General features: G+C 40.8%; 2 protein-coding genes and 1 pseudogene across 2 annotated transcripts; 2 read left to right on the top strand and 1 right to left on the bottom strand.

Moving 5' to 3' along the window:
- The first annotated feature begins 3,563 nt into the window (after nt 1-3,563).
- Nucleotides 3,564-4,640, top strand: LOC115742370 (RING-H2 finger protein ATL64). The gene has a single exon (XM_030676606.2). The coding sequence runs from the start codon at nt 3,766-3,768 to the stop codon at nt 4,579-4,581; it is 816 nt and encodes a 271-aa protein (XP_030532466.1). The 5' UTR covers nt 3,564-3,765; the 3' UTR covers nt 4,582-4,640.
- A 3,502-nt stretch (nt 4,641-8,142) lies between these two features.
- On the top strand, nt 8,143-8,697 carry LOC115742573 (putative invertase inhibitor). Its single transcript, XM_030676962.2, has one exon. The coding sequence runs from the start codon at nt 8,143-8,145 to the stop codon at nt 8,695-8,697; it is 555 nt and encodes a 184-aa protein (XP_030532822.2).
- A 1,895-nt stretch (nt 8,698-10,592) lies between these two features.
- On the bottom strand, nt 10,593-18,689 carry LOC115742372 (annotated as a pseudogene).
- Between the last annotated feature and the right edge of the window lie 123 nt (nt 18,690-18,812).

Here is an 18,812-nt window from a genome sequence, read left to right as displayed (position 1 = left end):
AAGGAAAATGAAAAGAAGGAAAAAATAAAATAAAAAACATAAAAAATTATTAAACAAATTAAATTAAAATATTCGATCACCAGCCGACAAGCATCCTTGTAAGCATCGACAAGCCAAAATTCGTCGGATGGTCAGAAATAACACAATTGCAAAAAATTTAGGATTGAATCGGCAAAAAAAAGCGTTTGAGACTAAATTGGTGATGTCAAAAGAATAATCCTTGCGAATCTCGGCCATGTTGTCTTGGTCTTAGATTGATGGATACTCCAGATTAGACATGGCCATTTGGGTCCGTGGGCCCGGAACCGGCCCGTTGACCGAGCCTATGGTTCCATAATCGTGGGAACCGGCCCGGAACCGATCGTTACGGGCCGGTTCCGAACCGTAAATTTTAAAAAAATAATAATAATTTTTTTGGCCGTGGGGCGTAGAGCCCAACGGCTCTCGCCCTGTGCCCCACCGCCCCCGGCCACCCAACGGCTATTTGGGCCGTTGGTTAAAAAAAAAAGGAATTTGTTTTAATTCTTGCCTATAAATATCTATGCTCCCCCTTTCATTTTTCTCACAAATTCTCCGAACAATTCTCTCAAATTCTCTCAAATCGCTCAAATTCTCTCAATTCTATCAATCCCGACTCAATTCTCTCAATCGGATTTCCAATCAATTCTCTCAAAAATGGCAAGTGGAAGCAGAAATGCTGACAAGGGCAAGAATACTATGGGAGATTCCGAGTATCCCATTCCCGAATATGATCCTCGTGAGTATGCATGTTGGGAAGACAACGACGATAATATCAACTATGTCCCGATTCTGAACGTCGAGCACATCCCAACACAAGAAAGTCTTCATCCTCCCATTGGTGTCGAAGAAACGTCAACGGCAAATGAGCCGGAATGGAAGGGCCGAGATAATACATTCGACTTGTGGCTACACTTCGACAAGGTACGTGATGAAGGCGAAGGTAAGTATAATATAAAATGTAAATATTGTTCGCAAACGTATAAATTTACAAAAGGAGACGGCTACGATACATTCCGTCAGCATTTGACGAAAAAACATCCAACGCAAGCGGGGATCGACCATACGCAACAACAAATTTCCGGGTACGCCACTTCTAATCATCATCCTATATTCCGTTACACCGATGCACTTTATAAACAAACATTAGCTAAATATGTTGCCCTTGATCATGCTCCGTTTAATACTGGTGAAAATTTTAATATGAAATATTTGATAAATACTGCGTTGGTTTCGCAAGCACCAATTATTCCAAAAAATACTCTTAAACGCGAAGTTTTTCATCTTTATAAAAAAGGCAAAAAATCTTTAGCAAATTTTTTTGCGGAATTCAATGGACGTGTGCATATAGGTAGCGATATTTGGAGTGATCCTTGGCAAATTCATTCTTATATGGGTGTCACGTGTCATTGGATATGTGACGATTGGACCATTCAAAAAAGACTTACTGCATTCCGAGTTTTTGATAAAAAACATTCGGCTCATAATATTTATAGAATAATTATGCAATTTTTAGAAGAATATAATTTGATAAATAAAGTATTTTCAATTGGTTTTGATAATGCCGCCGCAAATACCGCTTCTATTCCCGAATTAGAAAATATTTGCAAACCCACTTTTGGCGGACAATTTTTTCACATTAGATATGTTTGTTATGTTTTAAATTTATGTGTACAAGATGGTTTACGAACTCTTGACACTTCTCTCGCCCCAATAAAGGGTGCAATTAAATTTTTATGGAATCGTCCCCATTTTATGAAATCATGGGGAAAATTTTGTAAACAAAATGGGAGAAGGGCAAGAAGATTTCCAAAAGATATTCCGACTCGTTGGAATTCTACGTACGAGTTGCTTCGGCAAACTTTTTATTATAAAGATTTATTATGTATGTTATTTCACAAAATATTCCCGAAATTACTTTACTTCCTCAACATTGGGACGTTTGCAAAAAAAAATTAGATTTTTTGAAAATTTTTAATGATGCTACTAAGACTTTATCTGGTATTTATTATCCTACTACGCATTTATTTTTAATAGAGTGTGTTAATATTGGTAGTGTTTTTAGTGAATATGAAAATGATACTGAATTAGCTCGAACTATTTTAGTAATGCGAGAAAAATGGTTGCATTATTATTTGCAAATTCCTCTTGTCTATTTAGTTGGTATTGTTTTTTATCCACGTATTAAATTAGACGGTTTACTAGATTATTTGAATGTGTATTATCATGATTGTTTACATTTGGAAGATTCAATAGATATTTCAAATATATTAGGAGATGTTAAAGAATATATAGTAGTATTATATGGAGAATTTTGTAGTTATATAGTTTAAGTGATTCTAGATCTTTACAATCTACTGCCTCACGTAGCGAAGGTGGTAGTTCACTTAGTAGAGGGTATAATATGCTTAAGAGTAGGCAAAAAAATAAAATAAAAAGGGGCAACAGGTAATATTTCTGAATTAGAAAAATATTTAACCACTCAATTTGAGTTTCATGATGCGGAACATAGTACAGATTTCGAAATCCTAAAGTGGTGGAAGAGTCACCAAATCGATTACCCGGTTCTCGCCCTCATCGGTCGTCGGATATTAGCAACCCATTCTTCAACGGTTGCGATTGAAAAAGCATTTAGCACTGAAGGATTAGTTTTGGACTCTCGCCGTTCAAGATTAAGCCCGGAGTCTGTGGAAGCTTAAGCTTGTGTCGACGATTAGATGAAGGCGAAATTTCGACACCAAGAGCTGGATCGAGAACACGAATTTTTTAGCGATGATATTGGAGATATCACGGCCACGAGTACCACAACGGGTAGTGACGATTAACGATGAGGTAAGTTGGGGTTATCAAAGGTAAAAGAACTACATGGGCTTTGATTCTTCTATCTCCAAGAAGATATGTAGGCGCTCAATGATAATTCATTAAGTTCAAGCACATTCCTCCTCTCTCTCTTTTTTCCCCACATTTTATTATAATGTATAATTTGATTATATTTTGTAATTTATAATTTATTATGTTTATTTTATTATTTATTATTTTAAAAATTAAAATTAAAAAAAGGAGCCGGAATGAATCGACCCCGGAACCGGCCCGGAACCGGAATTTTCAACGGCCGGTTCCGGTTCCACCTTTTCGTGGAACCGGAACCACCGGTTCCCGAACCGGAATCGGCCGTGTATACTCTAGATACAAAATATGGTAAGGTGTCCATAACTTTCTCATCCGGACCTACCCCAAACCTATAGTAGCTAGGTGGGAAAGTAAAATTAATCCTTGTCCGTACATGTAGCCCATGCCGGATTAATCGTACAGTGGGCCGGAGCAATGAACCTATTTAAAGTGGCTCATTTTGATGTACGGCCGACTTCGATTGATCGATGTCGATAAATTGGACGCTCTAGATATCAAATTGCTTTGTGTTGGAACCATCTGCACAGGTCAAAGGTACATAACGTAACTACGTATAAATCCATTTTCAAATGCCGTAGTGTAGCATTACCTTTCTTTAAATAAAAGCTGTGCAATACGTAGGGTTACGAGAGGGGGATTGAACCGCAAAAAGGAAGGAAGGAAGGCAGTGAAAAAGGCCGGGCCACTTGTACAAGTCTCAGAGAATGAACATTAGCGTCCTAACGGCGGCACACAGGAAGGAACCTTCCCCTCCTATTTCCCTCCTTCCCTCCCTCCATTAAAACCCTCCCTTCCCAAATCTGCACCTCTACCTTCACCTTCACCTCTGTCTCTCGTATGGACAACTTCGACGACTCCACCACTCCAACGGCGAGCGCCTCCGTCGCCGTTGCTCGCTCCGGCCACTACGCCCTCGACGGCAAGATAATGCTCTGCACCGTCGTCGTCCTCTTCGTTGCCCTCCTCGTCATCCTCAGCTTCCACAGCTATGCCCGCTGGTTCATCCGCCGCCGCCGCAGTGTCCGCCACCGGCGCTTCAACCACGACTCCTCCCCGCTGGCCGCTGACTCACCCTCCGGCGGTGGCGGCCTCGCCGAGTGCATCCTCAAGTCCCTCCCCGTCTTCACTTTTGTGAGCTCCAGAGACGGCGACGTTGGCCGGTTCATCGAGTGCGCCGTCTGCCAGTCGGACTTCGAGGACGGCGAGACGGGCCGTCGTTTGCCCATGTGCGAGCACGTTTTCCACGCAGGCTGCATCGACACGTGGTTTGAGTCTCACTCAAGCTGCCCGCTCTGCAGAGCCCCGTTTCAGGCCGACTTTCGGGCAGCTACGGAGGGGGCTCCACAGGAGGACGTCGGCGGCGCTGCGGCGGCGCAGGGGGTGTTTTGGTTGGTTGAGGTTTCCGAGAGTGAGGCTCGTATGAGTTCGTCTTTGTCTTCCTCACCGTCGCCGTTGTCGTCTTGTTGTGGTTCTTGTTCTTCGCCACCATCGCAGGAGAAGGCGGTCGCATTAGAGGGAATAACTGTGGAAGAGCCGCCGCCGGCAATGGAGGAGAGATATAAGGAGTTGGAGAAAATGGGTCTGCCCGAACGTAATCGGTCCAAGTCCCCGGGTTATCGGATCCTGTCCTTGAAAAGGATCTGGAGTATCTGACAAACCTAATGGGGCAAAACTGTTCTCTTTTTTTTTTTTTTTTGTAGCCTCTTTCCTTTTTCTTTTTATGTAATTTCCTTTTTATTCTTATTATTTTTCTTTCTGTTTTTAGGAGATGATGTTTATAGGAAAGGCCTGTGGCTGTCATAATTGTCTGTGTAACAGGAGTGTCAGCAGCATGTATATCGTGTAATACTCTCACCAAAATTAACTAACCTCGTATACTTCTGTATATTTTGGAAGGTTGGCAATTTTAGATCCTTTTGTAAAATACATATTGTTAACCGTATCGGGTTGAGCTTAATTGTGTTCAAATTGTAAATGACTCAGACTGGTCTATGTACGAATAATGAACAAAACACGTATTGTTCGTGAGTTCACCCTTTTAACCCGGTTCATGATATTTTTATTAACACTTCTAGTCATATCAACTCGATAAATTTAGATACAATTAGAGATGTTAATAAATAGTTTACACTTCAAACCAGCATGGTATGGAAGCAATTGGATAAACGTGTGGTTTTTTATTTTTAAAGATTTGACACGACAAATGAATGTGATATGTTGGAATTCGACAGAAATTTGAAACAACATAGTTATGAGCTACTCAATTACGTCATTGAAACTCGTACTATATCAATACTAGTGGAGAATTTGAATGTTTGTTGCACATAACATTGAGCAATGTTCCATAGTTTTAAGGAATACCTATAACCATTTTGAGTTTATGTGAAATTACCTCATTATTTTATGAATTTTTGACATCTTTAGATTCTTTAAGAGAACTAGCTTAACAAGTTCAAGTCACAACCAAAAAATGTCCAAATTATAAAAGACCTCCACTAATTCAAATGCTTTAGTAGAAAACCTAAAACAATTGAAGACTATGGTTTTTAGCCCCAAACTTCTTTTGCTTTTATTATACATATAAGTTTAGATCATGACTTTGTAAATCATTCAGATTCTAAAGATACTTTTGCATTCCTTTGCATTATTTACATCCATATATAATAAATCAGTATAATGTAACACATATAAAACACTGATTTAATTTGGATTCTTTTAACACTTCATTCATATTGCACTTCATGTTTAATTTATGCTTTTTTCCATATCTATAGTGTTACTGTCTCTCTGTCCCATACATATCAGATAATTATCGCAGACATGTAAGCATGAATCTTGTTTAAGTGTCACTATCTTTCTGTCCCATCCAGGGAAAATAGTCAAAAAAATCATAACCCTATTGCACTTATGCCAATTCAATCATAAACATTTTGCATTTGTGTCTATTCAGTCCTAAACTTTTGTTTTGCTCCAATTCAGACGTAAACCTTTTCACCTTGTGCCAATTTAGTCTATCCGATAAATTTTGATATGCCGATGCAGGCATGGACGCCGGTCGATGCTGACGGGGCAATTTTTAATATTATTTTAATAGTTTTTCAATTTTTTATTTTTTTATTTCTTTTTATTTCTAGTTTTTGGTCATCCATTATGTTAAGCCAGAACGGAATTTTAGAGATGTGTTCGGGTTATATCTAAATTTAATACAATAAGTTCAATCATCGACAATGGTTGAAGCTTACGTAGTCGATTTGGCCATCCATTGAGCTTCGTTTCACTTCATTAACTAGTTTACATCGATGTCCTTTTTCACTCTATTCTTAGGGAAAAAAAAATAAAGACGAGATGTAATCTTCTCTGTTAGGATCTGAATTGGCTTGGTTTTGTCTTTTGATCTGATCTCCAAAGTTGGAAAGTTCTAGAACCACCGATTTCACGGCCGATGGAGCTCATATTCTTTCACCGTCACTCTCTGCCAAATTCTGAAACAATGCTTGGTACCCGCCGTTATCCGCGTAATCCTCTGAATTGGATGTTTAGCAGTCTAATCTAGGCACTTGGAAACTTATCATCCAATCCCATCAAAATCTCTGCCTACTTGAGAATCCAATTATGCCTGCTTCAAGCTTGCGTTGCAAATTCTCAGATCCGGGGCCTGAGCATGTCATGCCGCCTCTGTTTTTCATCATCCTCGTCATATACATTTTTGTTCTCTCATCTATTCTCGTTATCCGATTGATTATCACCTTCCCTCTTTCCTTCCCCTCATTCATTTCCCTTGCGGCCAGTGTTCTCTTCGTTATCTTCCTCATCGTCATCATCTACATCCTCATCACGTACCGCTTAAGCTCATTGAATGGTTCAGGCAACTTGCGGCGAATCTAGTTTCCTCGTAGCTGGCAGGGGGTGGGAAAGAAGTTCGCCGGCCGTTGTAGGAGAGATTGAGGAGCTGAGTTTCCGTCATTGTAAACAAAGCAAACAAGAAAAGGACGAAAGAGAAACATGGGACCCACAAGAAAATAAAAGAAATAAATAAGCAAAAAGAGATAAAATTTTGAATCAAAGAATGTAAGATAAAAGGGGTAAAATGGTGAAAATACTATTTTTGTGAGAGTCAAAGCCAAAATCGGAGTGGAAATAACGCGACCTTAAAATAATGGCACGATCTAATTTGAGATAAGTGCATTGGATGTTCTAAAACTTGTCAAGAAAGTGCAATTGAGTTTTAAAACTTTCAAAAAATGCAATCAAGCCATAAAACTTGTTATACAAGTGCTATCAAGTCCTAAAATTTTCAAAAGATGCAATCAAGTTCTAAAACTTTCGAAAAATACAATCAGCGGAAGAATTTAATTTCATCAATTTGACAAGTTTTAGGACTTCATTATACTTTTTTAAAGTTTTTAAGACTCGATTGTACTTTTTGACAAGTTTTAAGACTTAATTGTATCTTTTGAAAATTTTCGAACTCAATTACATTTTCGCAACAAGTTTTAGGACTTCTACGCACTTATCTCAATACCATATAATTTTGAAGCCACGGCTCGAATTACTATAAAACGGTCTTATGTACGAAAGATTGAGATGATTATGTGCATCTCTTTCATCTCAATAAGTTATATATAGATTCATGAACTGGGCAAGCCGGGACTCATGCGAATATACTACGTCAAAGCACCGCGAAAAGAAATTAGATAAAGCCATTGATATTGCTTTGGCGAGAGATTATAGAAAAGGAGTGCTCGAATTGGACACCACGAAGATGTTCGACCCGCCTAACCGCCGTCTTAGTTTTACGTGTGACAGAAATTTAAGGATTAATAATTGTTTTACGAATTGTTAAAAGTGTGCGTAAGTTAGAGAATTAGTTTGTGATTGCGATGTGAATTGCATTCGGTTTGGAGTTTTCGAAGCTTCTCAACAAACAAACGCACGCACGCACGCACGCACGCAGAGGAAGAGAATGGCAAAGCCGAGCTTTCTATGGCGAGACGGTTCTCTTTCTTGTTGAACCGGCCTCTTAGTTAGTTCTCCCAATCCAACGATCAGGACTCGACCTTCATCGATGCAGACGGTAACTCATTCCTGCTCCGCAGAACAAACCCCCAGTTCGAAACAGATTAACCCCCAAGCACTCCATTAAAACCAGAGATCAACGCAGGCGACGATGAACAGTGACCGAATTAATCCAATCGAAGAAGATAGTGAACGACAATGAACTGGTCAATGATCATGATGCTCTCAATCTTCCTAACCCTAGCTCTCTCCATAAATGCACAAACGAGCAGCTCCGATTTGATTTCACAAGTCTGCGAGCACGCACCTCGCAAAGGCTTCTGCCAATCCGCGCTCCGGTCCGATCCGAGGAGCGAGAAGGCGGACACCGCTGGGCTCGCGGCGGTCGCGCTCCGGCTCGCCGCCTCCAACGCCACGGACAATGCAGCCTTCATCGGCCGGATGCTAGGCGGCGGCGCCGGCGGCGACGGGGGGAGCTTGGACCCGGCGGTGGAGCAGTGCCTCAGCGACTGCGCCGACCAGTACGCGGACGCGGTGGAGCAGATGGAGGCGTCGATAGCCGCCGCGAGCACAGGGGACTACGACGGGCTGAGGCCGTGGGTGAAGGCGGCGATCGCGGACGCGGAGTCGTGCGAGGAAGGGTTCAGGATGGAGGCCGGGGCCGACCAGATGGTGATGTCGCACCGGAACAAGGTGTTCAAGCTGCTGTGCGACACCGCGCTGAGGATCGTGGAGCTGCTAGTGCTCGCTTGACGGAAGGTGACAGATGGATGCGTTCGACGTCGAAGAGACGGATGGAAACGAGAGCGACAGGAGAGAGAGAGAGAGAGAGAGAGAGAGAGAGAGGAAGTGAGAATTCATTGCAGTCTCGCTACAAGCAGCGCGAAAATGTTGAAAACCAAGGAGTTGGACTGAACTCTTCCTCTGTAGAATTGTGTAGATAGATTTTATTGCCCCAAAATTGTATTTCCATAAATATAGGGAAATGTCCTCGCTGTCCGTGCGCTTGTTCACTTGTTCAGAGTTCCATAAAGAATTAGCAAGCTTTCGCAGAATACATTAACCAATGGATCTCCTTTCAGGCTTTCGTTAGCTAAATCCGTCAAATGAAAGAGTCGAATCAGATCGGGTCAATAATTATCCAACTCAAAATGACCCGTTTTGACTCATTTTCATGCAATAGAAATATAACGACTTCTATACAATCTGACTCATATTGCTAAAACAATTTCATATTTAACCCGATCTAGAAAATTTTATTTATAATAAATATTTTAGAAAAATTTATTGTTAAAACAATTCCATACGATACAAATCTAACAAATAGTTTTTATAATATTTTTTTATTTTTTTCTTCTCTTTCTTTCGTTTTCTTTTTTTTTTCCTTTGCCGGCCGACCATGGGCGAGGGCTGGCAACCCTAGCCAACCAATGGACAAAGGTTGCTTGCATGAGTCGAGCCCTCGCCCAGATTTTGCGAGGGCCTCGAAGCCCCCACTAATCGCGGGCCCTCACCTATGGTTGTTTGGGCTAGGGCCATGACCCTTGCTTGCTGCTAGCGAGGGCTTTGCGGCCCTCTCTAATGGTCGGTGTCGCCCGATGTAGGCAAAGTTGGCCGGCAACTCTCGCCGGACTTTGTAAAAATAAAAACAAAAAAATTTATGAAAAAATTTAAAATATTTTCCTAGCATTTCCAACTCTAGTTGAAACATTGAGCACTTTATTTACGGTTAGAAGACGGGTGAAAAACTTTTTATTTGTTTCATATGAGTTTGAAATGGGTTAATTAAACAGCACATTTATAACCCGCTTAAGCCTGTTTACTCATTTATGACTTGCACAATTAAAATATGGGTTCAGACCCATTCTGACACCTCTGTTTCGTACTAACTATCATGCTCACGTGCTTCTGCCTTGATAGATAAACACTGCATGACATTGCAGGTACAAGCTTTCAGTTATATCGTCCTTGCTACACAAAAGTCCAACGGGTTGCCGTGAATCTTACTTCCATTAACCTGCACTCGTAAATCCCCGTTCGTCCGCGTCACCGCACGTGTTGATATAAACTTTTAGTAAGCATGTTTACGACCTCCTTCCAGGATTCGAATTTCAATACAGCCCTGCGATTGTTATCAAAAATCAATCAAATTATTGCCCATACTGCTTCCGGGCCAGCTCAATGTAATTACGCATGCCTGTTACCGGAAAAGTATCTGATGAATTTGTTAAACAAAATGGTAAGATTGAACTGCTCTGTGGTTCACAAAAAGAACAATCGACATCAGCATAGCCGACCTTTAGTAACCTTATGGTAGCACAATTTGGTTGATACAGATGCAATTGACTTCTTTTGTCTAAGCAGTCCTTGCACTGTCATAGAACTCAACTTGGACGCAAGCGCAGCTACAACTGGTGAGGGCATTTCAGAATAGTACAAAAGATCAGAAGGATGGAACTTGCAGATTACACTTCCACGGCATCTACGCTACAAAATAAATTTTAAGAATCAAAAGCATACTTCATCCTTTTTATCCCTTGAAGCAAGCTGATCTGTTGTTGATAAACAAGCTGCACTTTCGGGTTTCAGCATACCTGATCACCAATAAGAATAACTTCGTGGGCTATAGATCCTCCAGAATCTACGGCTTAGCATGAATTATCAATCGCCCGTGGAACCGACTTCACCTGGACATGGCAAGAACGAACGAATCAGCACAAACAATTTTCCTAAGGAAATCAGGACCTTTATTTGGTAGTTGCATACTGAAGTACTCTTTGGAAAAGGTGGACTTGACGTGATTGTGATACCTCTGAATGTCTGGCTATTGAACAGCTAAGTGATGGCAGCAGTTGCAGTAGCAGTAGCATGGACAACATTGAGACTAAAGTAATAAAAGACATGATGCAGGTCAGCTGCAACACTTCGGCATCTCCGTATTTCCTTTTCCTAGTAAATCTTGTTTAGATTACTGGTGCATGTATAATTGATCATGTCCCAGTAAGCTAATAAGCCTCGACCATTCTCTTACTTGGTCATGTCTATAAAAAACCCTGCCTATACAGTTGTTCTGGCCAATGTGCTAACTAGCTACAGAATGTACTTTCCATGAAGATACAGGAGAAACAAAATTCCAGCATAATGATGATAGTGAATCAGCAAAAAGGGACCTTTAAGAGATGTCCACACACAAACTACAGCTATCATTTTGTCTTGCTCTAGGAATTTGGTCAAAATCAAAATTTGCAAAAGAATGGTCATGACGACAACCATATCATGGAAATTATAGCAACAATTAGAGATTTATCTCTTGATGCAGTCTTCTCTCAGCTTCAGAGCACGACTACTAGGGCGAGTAGTGTGCGGGAAGGCGCAAGTAGTTGAAGCATGGTAAACTTTCGCACCTCCAAGAGTTTGAATTGCAAATCTTTCATGGATTTGTAATGCTTCCGCAGATATTTCTGCTGGAGTGGCTGATCGAGAGTAAGATGTGTAATTCCATAACAAGAAGTAGGTGAAGCATGATAATTGTCAAACTTGCAACTAGCAAGGGGCTAAATTTTAAATATTACTGACGGCTTTTTATCAAGTCCACCAACATTGGAGAAAACTTCTCCACAAGCACCATTGGTTGCATGACTAGTGTGCAATGAGTAAGTTAACGTAGTGGAACCTCTGCGTCTGCGTGTTCAACAGTGTTTGTCACCAATGGTGATTATGGAGATCAATCCAAGGTCCTCCTGCTAGCATTCTTAAAAGATAGAGAAAGTAGAAAACCCGGGCACCTGGAAGGAGCCTATCAATTTGAACTTTTCTTACCAGTTCTCAAAATTTAAGAATGTAAAGCATCTCTACAAAACATCGAGTCTCACACTTCTCTAGCTTGGAAACATGCTTCCAGAGGCTAAAAGCCCCACCCAGTGCCATCTACCTTTCAGAATAGATCTTCCACCTATAGCTTCAGATCAGCGAAAGTCCAACTAAGTCACATGTATGATGTATACAAGCTGAAGATGCATCACACTGGCGCTGTCTACCACTTACCGATCATAAATCTTTTGGAGCCCTGCATCAGATATTTTCTCCGACAACTCGAGTCCTCCTTGCACCGTCGTAAGAAATCAACCATGAGTGCTGAAGCCCGGTCTGGGTGATAAGGATCGATATGGAAACCTGACATGCCATGCTCGATGATCTCTTCAGGACCTCCATGGCAAGTGGTAAATGTTAGCAAGCCACAAGTCATGGCCTGTACGATGGTGAGTCCAAAGGCTTCATACAGAGCTGGCTGCGCTCCAGAAGTGAACAAATAAGTATGTGTTTAGGGAAGGCCTTGAAAATGAAGACTCGCCAACGAACATAATGTGCAAAAATTGCTCACCTGAACAAAAATACCTTTTTCTGTCTGCTGTGCACCGATAGAGCTCACCATTACAAGCTCGGTTTATTTGCATAGACATCCATCGAAACTGTCCATCTAAGTTGTATGTCTTAATCAATTCATGCATCTTCCCAGTTTCTTCCGCTTCTTCCCTATATTTGGACTTCTCACATCATTGTTACCAGCTATGACAACAAGATTAGCCAATTCCCTCAGTTCGGAACTCTTACCTTAGCATTCCATCAACCCAGTGATGTTTTTAATAGGCTCGGATTTATCTCTCAATCTGCCACTGCAGTGCTTATAAGTCGGTTGAAGAATATAGTTATGAGGCAAGGAAGATCCACAATAAAGATGGGACTCTCATGTGCCTTTCATTTTGCTAGGTATGAAAGAGCAATTTCTCTATCAAATCATGTAAAGCTGTAAGTCGCCCATGCTTTCTGGAGTATGCAAAATAAATGCTCACATCTGCTCCAGGAGAGTTGATATTGAAGTTCTGATCAAAAACATCAATTCCATGAACGACCCTATCCAAACCTGGAAGCATAAAGGCAGGGTAGCTCTCACACTGCCCGATCTTCCTGAAAGGAATGGTGAAGATCGAGTCAAATTGGTAGATGGTTCACTCCACAATCCACAAGGGTCACAGAAGGAAAAAGGGGACAAACAAACTGAGTCACACATTATTAGTCACAAAGAGCGCAATTGAGCTACATAATTTAAACCCAAATACACTAATTACCTGTAAAAAATTATTTGGGTACAGAGTTGTGCAAGCATTATCCCAGACTTTGAACCAAGATTTTTAAGCATTACCACATGGCTATTGGCTATTTTCGAATCTGTGAGAGTTAATTATAGGTCACGTATGCTCCAAGCATATAGCATAGAGGGACATACTGATCATTGCACAGTGGAGAATCTTACGCTTCCGCTATTTCTTGATATGTGCTGGTGATGATAAAGTCGGCATGATTCATCGCAATCAGATCAGCAGTGAATTGACGCGAGAAGTGGTACTTATCCTCATAATTCTTCCAGTATATGTCAGAATCAGGGTACTTCGTCTTCTCCAGGGCATGTGCAATGATGCACTTGTGTAAATAAAACAATACATGAAAGAAAGACTAGCTAAACAGTTTATTTCTACACTTTCAGATCCAAAGACAGTGGCAAACCTGTGTAGCTCCCATCTTATGAGCCAACAATGATGCAACAAGATTACCATCACTGTAGTCCCCAATAATAAAATCTGGATAGCCTGCCAACTGTATGGCAATTTCACGTGCCGCATCCTGATAAGCGATGACACGACAAAATGATGATAGATGAGTACAAGTACAGCACGGTATAAGAATGGACATCCATATCCATCCGAGACAGGAGAAAGCATGTACAGAACTACTAAAACTAGACAACCTAGTAAACTGGGGGAATTGCATGTTGCATCAGCAAAAAGGACGGATAATTGCCCAGATTGGGTGTTGATTGTGCATAGTTAGATGTGCAACATGAAGCCAGGCATCTAGTATTTGAAAAAACATCACAACACAGATTTTTCCTTAAATGGTGTCAGAGAAGTCAGACAGTTCTGGTGAAATTAAGTCGTATCAATCACCCCGAGAAGAAACACAATAAGCAACTACACTAATTGGGACTAGGTGGCATGAAGAGATTGTAGAAGTTCTCGAACTGAGCTTTCTTCCAGAGGCAATTCCTCCCGTTGACCTCTCTTCCCTTCTAAGCCTCACTCCGATTAAAGAAAGACAAAACGAATAAGAACACCAGGAAGAGTGCCAGTTAAGAAAAAGATCGCTTCCTCTATTTGAACGGTCTGGTAACATTTGGATAGCGCATACTTTCTTTGAGATAACGTGGACCAATAACTCTGTGTATGTCTTTGGAGGTAAAGTTGCTCAGTTCATTGATCACAAAGAAACCTAGTTTAGGGTGCAATGTACCATTTTGCAAACTCAGAGGTGAATAAACCACGTCTTGGACAGACTGCTATTGCTACAAGTGGAGGTAAAACTGTGGCTTCCTGCTACCATAGGCAAAAGGAAACATTAGCAATTTGCAAACTAACAGGTGAATGAAACGTTGAGAGCCTGAACAAACAATTGTTTGAGTCAGGTATGGATTTTCTGAAGATAGAACAATACATGTGTGTTTCTTCAGTCAACCCAGCCAGGACAGGTTAACAAATGATAAGAACACGACTCAGGATTTCCTTAAAATAAAGCAGAAACATTTAGATAAACTATATGCAGGGGGAAGAAACGGCAACTCAAGTACTTATGTAGAATAAACATTAGTTGGTTGTATTTCAAGTTTCCTCTCCTTGTCTTATACAAACCAAAGATGGAGCTGAAAAGTAGCAAATGCTAAAAATAGCAAAGAAAACCTATGCCTGAGGACAATCACATGATTTGGCTTTGACATTCAGTCTTTCAGAAAAACCTCAGAGTCAGAATTACTCAAAAACATAGCTCCCAAAAGGCGGACGGTAGAAGTCATGACAAAAGCCAACTTGCAACTGCACCATATAGCTACGATGAATGTACAAAGAATAAAGTCACAATCAAATGCAGAAGCCAAAGATGATATCCTCTCATAGCTAGGAAGCAAAGCTGTCTCAGCTATGACCTCCTCTTGAGGTTGAAAGAAAATTACAAGCATAAAGTTCTGTTGAGCTCCAAAGTCCTAGCTGCTGTGAAGCTGCTTACTACTGATAGCTGTACATCACCTGTATAGGCGCCAAAATCAACTCAGCATTCGAAAAATTGAGAAGAACGTCATTTTGGCTCTTTCTTTCTGTCCTTTTCTTTTCCCTTTCACCGAAAGTTGCATCTTATGAAAGGGAAAGCAATTAAAACAAAAATATACCTGTGCCGATATTTTAGGTCCTCGTTGAAGGGGTAAGTGCTAAGACTTTGCCTTGATTGCTCATCATCCATGATGCCATCAAGCTCCAGTAAGGGATGTGGCTGCTAAATCCCTTTTCCCTGTTACCATGTAACATGAACAATTTTCTCTCCTTAACACGTCCATAGCCGGGATAAATCAATTTCTAAATGAACGAACAAATGATGGAGCCAGATGTCAAACACTAGATCTCCAACATCTGTACCATCTCAGTGCCAATTAAACAAAGTACAACCATAGCAACACAAGCCGCAAACAAGATGGTGATGAAACATATCGAGTTTGTCTTCTATCCACCACAACCATTTCAGTAAACGCTGTTAGGGCATGAAAACCGTCTCCTCTATTGACGATGATAGGGGAAAAAAAAAAAGGATGCCAGTGTAAATTCCGAGACATAACTATCTCATCTTGACTGATTGGGGATGACTAATTCTCGTCCTCTTCCAGAAACCTCCTTCGAATATTATTGATAGTAAAAACATTATCTATTAACTAATTATTTAAAGCAATATTTTTCAAACAATAACTTCAAAAGTATTCATTCTCGATGAAACAGACAAAATCATAATTTACTAAATTCAATTCCATAAGTTTCCAGATTCCCCGTATTTGCACATCGATATTTAATATTTGTGTATTAATACGATTTCTCTCTAATCAGTAGTCCCGCCTTAATACTTGATAGACGCAATTATTTTAATTTGCATGCAAGATTCTTGAGAATCTTAATTTTAAATGGGCATTTGGGGAAAGAGATATCAGATATGGGGGAAAATGCTGATAAAAGTCGAAGAAAAATTACCCTTGAAATTACGTTAAGAATTATGAGGATAATATATAGGGAAAATTCCAAATGATAGCCTAAAGTGCTTTCATTTTCTCAAATAAGAGATTTGAAGAAGAGTCCACCGCTGGGTGGACCATTTAATAGCCCTTGTTCCTAAATTTACAGAACTTATAGGGTTTCGATGAGCCCTAGATGTAAAGGAGTTTGTGAACCCTTCTAAGCAATTAGAAGAGCGTGCAATTGACCTCCCTCAAATGGATGGATCTAGGATTGATTGTGGAACCAAGCAGAGAGAACCCGAGGCGGGCGGGAGGATATGCTAGGTTGAGGTCCACCATCCATTTAAGGGAGGTCCAATTCCATGCTCTTCTAATTGCTTAGAAGGGTTCACAAACTCCTTTCCATCTAGGGCTCATCGAAGCCCTATAAGTTCTGCAAATTTAGGAATAGGGCTATCAAATGGTCAACTGTGAAACCGGTTGAAAAATTCGTATACTTGAACGATGCTCTCTATCGGCGATCGTTTGACGGACTACTTTTGCGATGTCCGTCACATGAAGATACCTAGTGGATAAATCAAGAATACAGAAACAAAAACATCAATTGGATCGGAGAATGCGATTGCAATTATAAGGTCGCAATTGAACAAATCGAGTAAGTTCAAATTGACATAAGATGAAACCTATTAGTCCGAAAGCACCGTGGAGAATCACAAAAGTCCACAGACCGCCTAATTGACACTAACGATTCAAATCTCCTTGTACTTCAGGACCCCATAGTAACAACAAAGAATGTCTAAACTATTAGCGGGAGTAGAAACTGCTGCGGTTAAGAAGGTGCATCCTTGCAAATAGGAACTGGCCAGTCTATGGGTATACCATGAAGTTATAAAGGTTGTACATGTTAACCAACCACCTAAGCAGAAAAAGGTGGAGCCGAAAGGTTCCGCTTTCTCTCTTCTAGAGACAGACCTTTCTTACAAAGCGACTTCAAAGAGCTACTTCCTTCTCGAGCGGGTCTATTCACTTCTTAGAATCTATCTCCTCGGGAAGGCTAAGATCTGTTCTTGCTGATTCAATGTCCACTCTTCTAAATTAGGGAGCATAATCGATAGAAAAGGCATGTTTTCGACACGACGCGCAGAGGAGATACCTTGTTCAACGGGAAAGTAAAGTCATAAGAAGTAAGTTGTTTGAGCGGATGGAATACTGCTTTCGATATTGCACCAGAAAAAAGCAAAGTTTTCCACGCGGTTTAAGCAAAAACCATTATGAAAGGCATCCGTGCATTAAGCGACGATCACTTAATAGATCCAAGACTCGGATGCTCTTTCCATGCTTTCTTTGAGACAGGACCAATCCAATGTCGAAAGCCGGGATAGATGGAATAGAAGTTTCAAGCTTGAAGACAAGTTTCGAACGCACAATAGTCCAACTACAAAGTATTGGATTTCGTTCCCCTAGAACGCCCGAAAGCTTACAACAAGAAGGAGCCCCGTAGATGTGTCGAAGGAATTACCGATCTTATGTTGATACGGGATAAACCTTGAATGCCATTGTCGGAATGGAAAAAAGGCTATTCTTCCACTAGCGAACAAAACGGATTTCTTTCTAGAATGAGGTGTACCTTGGATTGAAATTGACGAATTGCGTTTTGCTAGAGATATCTTCTTCTTCTTCTTTTTTAAAGATTCTCCATTGGATGAAGAATGGAAAAATAGAATTAATATAATTAAAGACGCATACGCGGGAAGAGGCGCACCTAACCCACCTACCCACTCATCAATCACGGTGCAAAAGGGAACATAATCGATAGAAAATGACTTAAAGTAGAGATATCTCATCAGTATGCCTTTTATAATCCTTTTCATACTTGAAATGAGCACCTCTTTGATCTTTATGTTCCCACTTACGAATTGCGTTTTGCTAGAGATATCTTCTTCTTCTTTTTTTAAAGATTCTCCATTGGATAAAGAATGGAAAAATAGAAAAAATCTAAATAAAGATGCATACGCGGGAAGAGGTGCACCTAAGTCACTTAACCACTCATCAATCACGGTGAAAAATGGAACATAATCAATAGAAAAAGACTTGAAGTGGAGATATCTCATTAGTATGCCTTTTATAATCCTTTTCATACTTGAAATGAGCTTCTCTTTGGTCTTCATGTTCCCATTGATGAATTGAGTTTTGCTAGAGATATATATTTTTTTAAAGATTCTCCATTGGATAAAGAATGGAAAAATAGAAAAAATCTAAATAAAGACGCATACGTGGGAAGAGGTGCACCTAACTCACTTAACCACTCATCAATCATGGTGAAAAAGGGGACATAATCGATAGAAAAGGACTTGAAGTGGAGACATCTCCTTTCAAAGCAGCAGTCACAGCTCCGACTGCTGATGATTCTTATACGAGGAACTTCAGTGCATGGCCCCAAAAGTGCAGGAGGTCCACCATCTTTGACCAATACCGCAAAAGCCTCACAAGCACTGTGAAAGGGCATGGACCAGAGATTCGGCTCTACCTCGGCTTCTTCGATGCACTTAAAAAGATCAACCACCCTCATCTTGACCCTCTTTTGAGTCTCTTCAAGATTGACTTCTCGGTGTTGTCCAGTGCACCCAATAAAAGTAGCCCTCACCATCGCTTGGGCTAGTGAGGCCAGCATCTGGCGAGGGTTGCCTCGCCAATTCTAGCTAGGAAAGCCCTCACCCGACGCCAGTCGGGGCAAGGGTCGCCCAGCGCCGGCTCAGGCGTCCCTCGCTAT

Source organism: Rhodamnia argentea, chromosome 7 (assembly GCF_020921035.1).
Source record: "Rhodamnia argentea isolate NSW1041297 chromosome 7, ASM2092103v1, whole genome shotgun sequence".
NCBI classification, from domain to species: Eukaryota; Viridiplantae; Streptophyta; class Magnoliopsida; order Myrtales; family Myrtaceae; genus Rhodamnia; species Rhodamnia argentea.
This window is presented reverse-complemented; position numbering and strand designations above follow the sequence as displayed.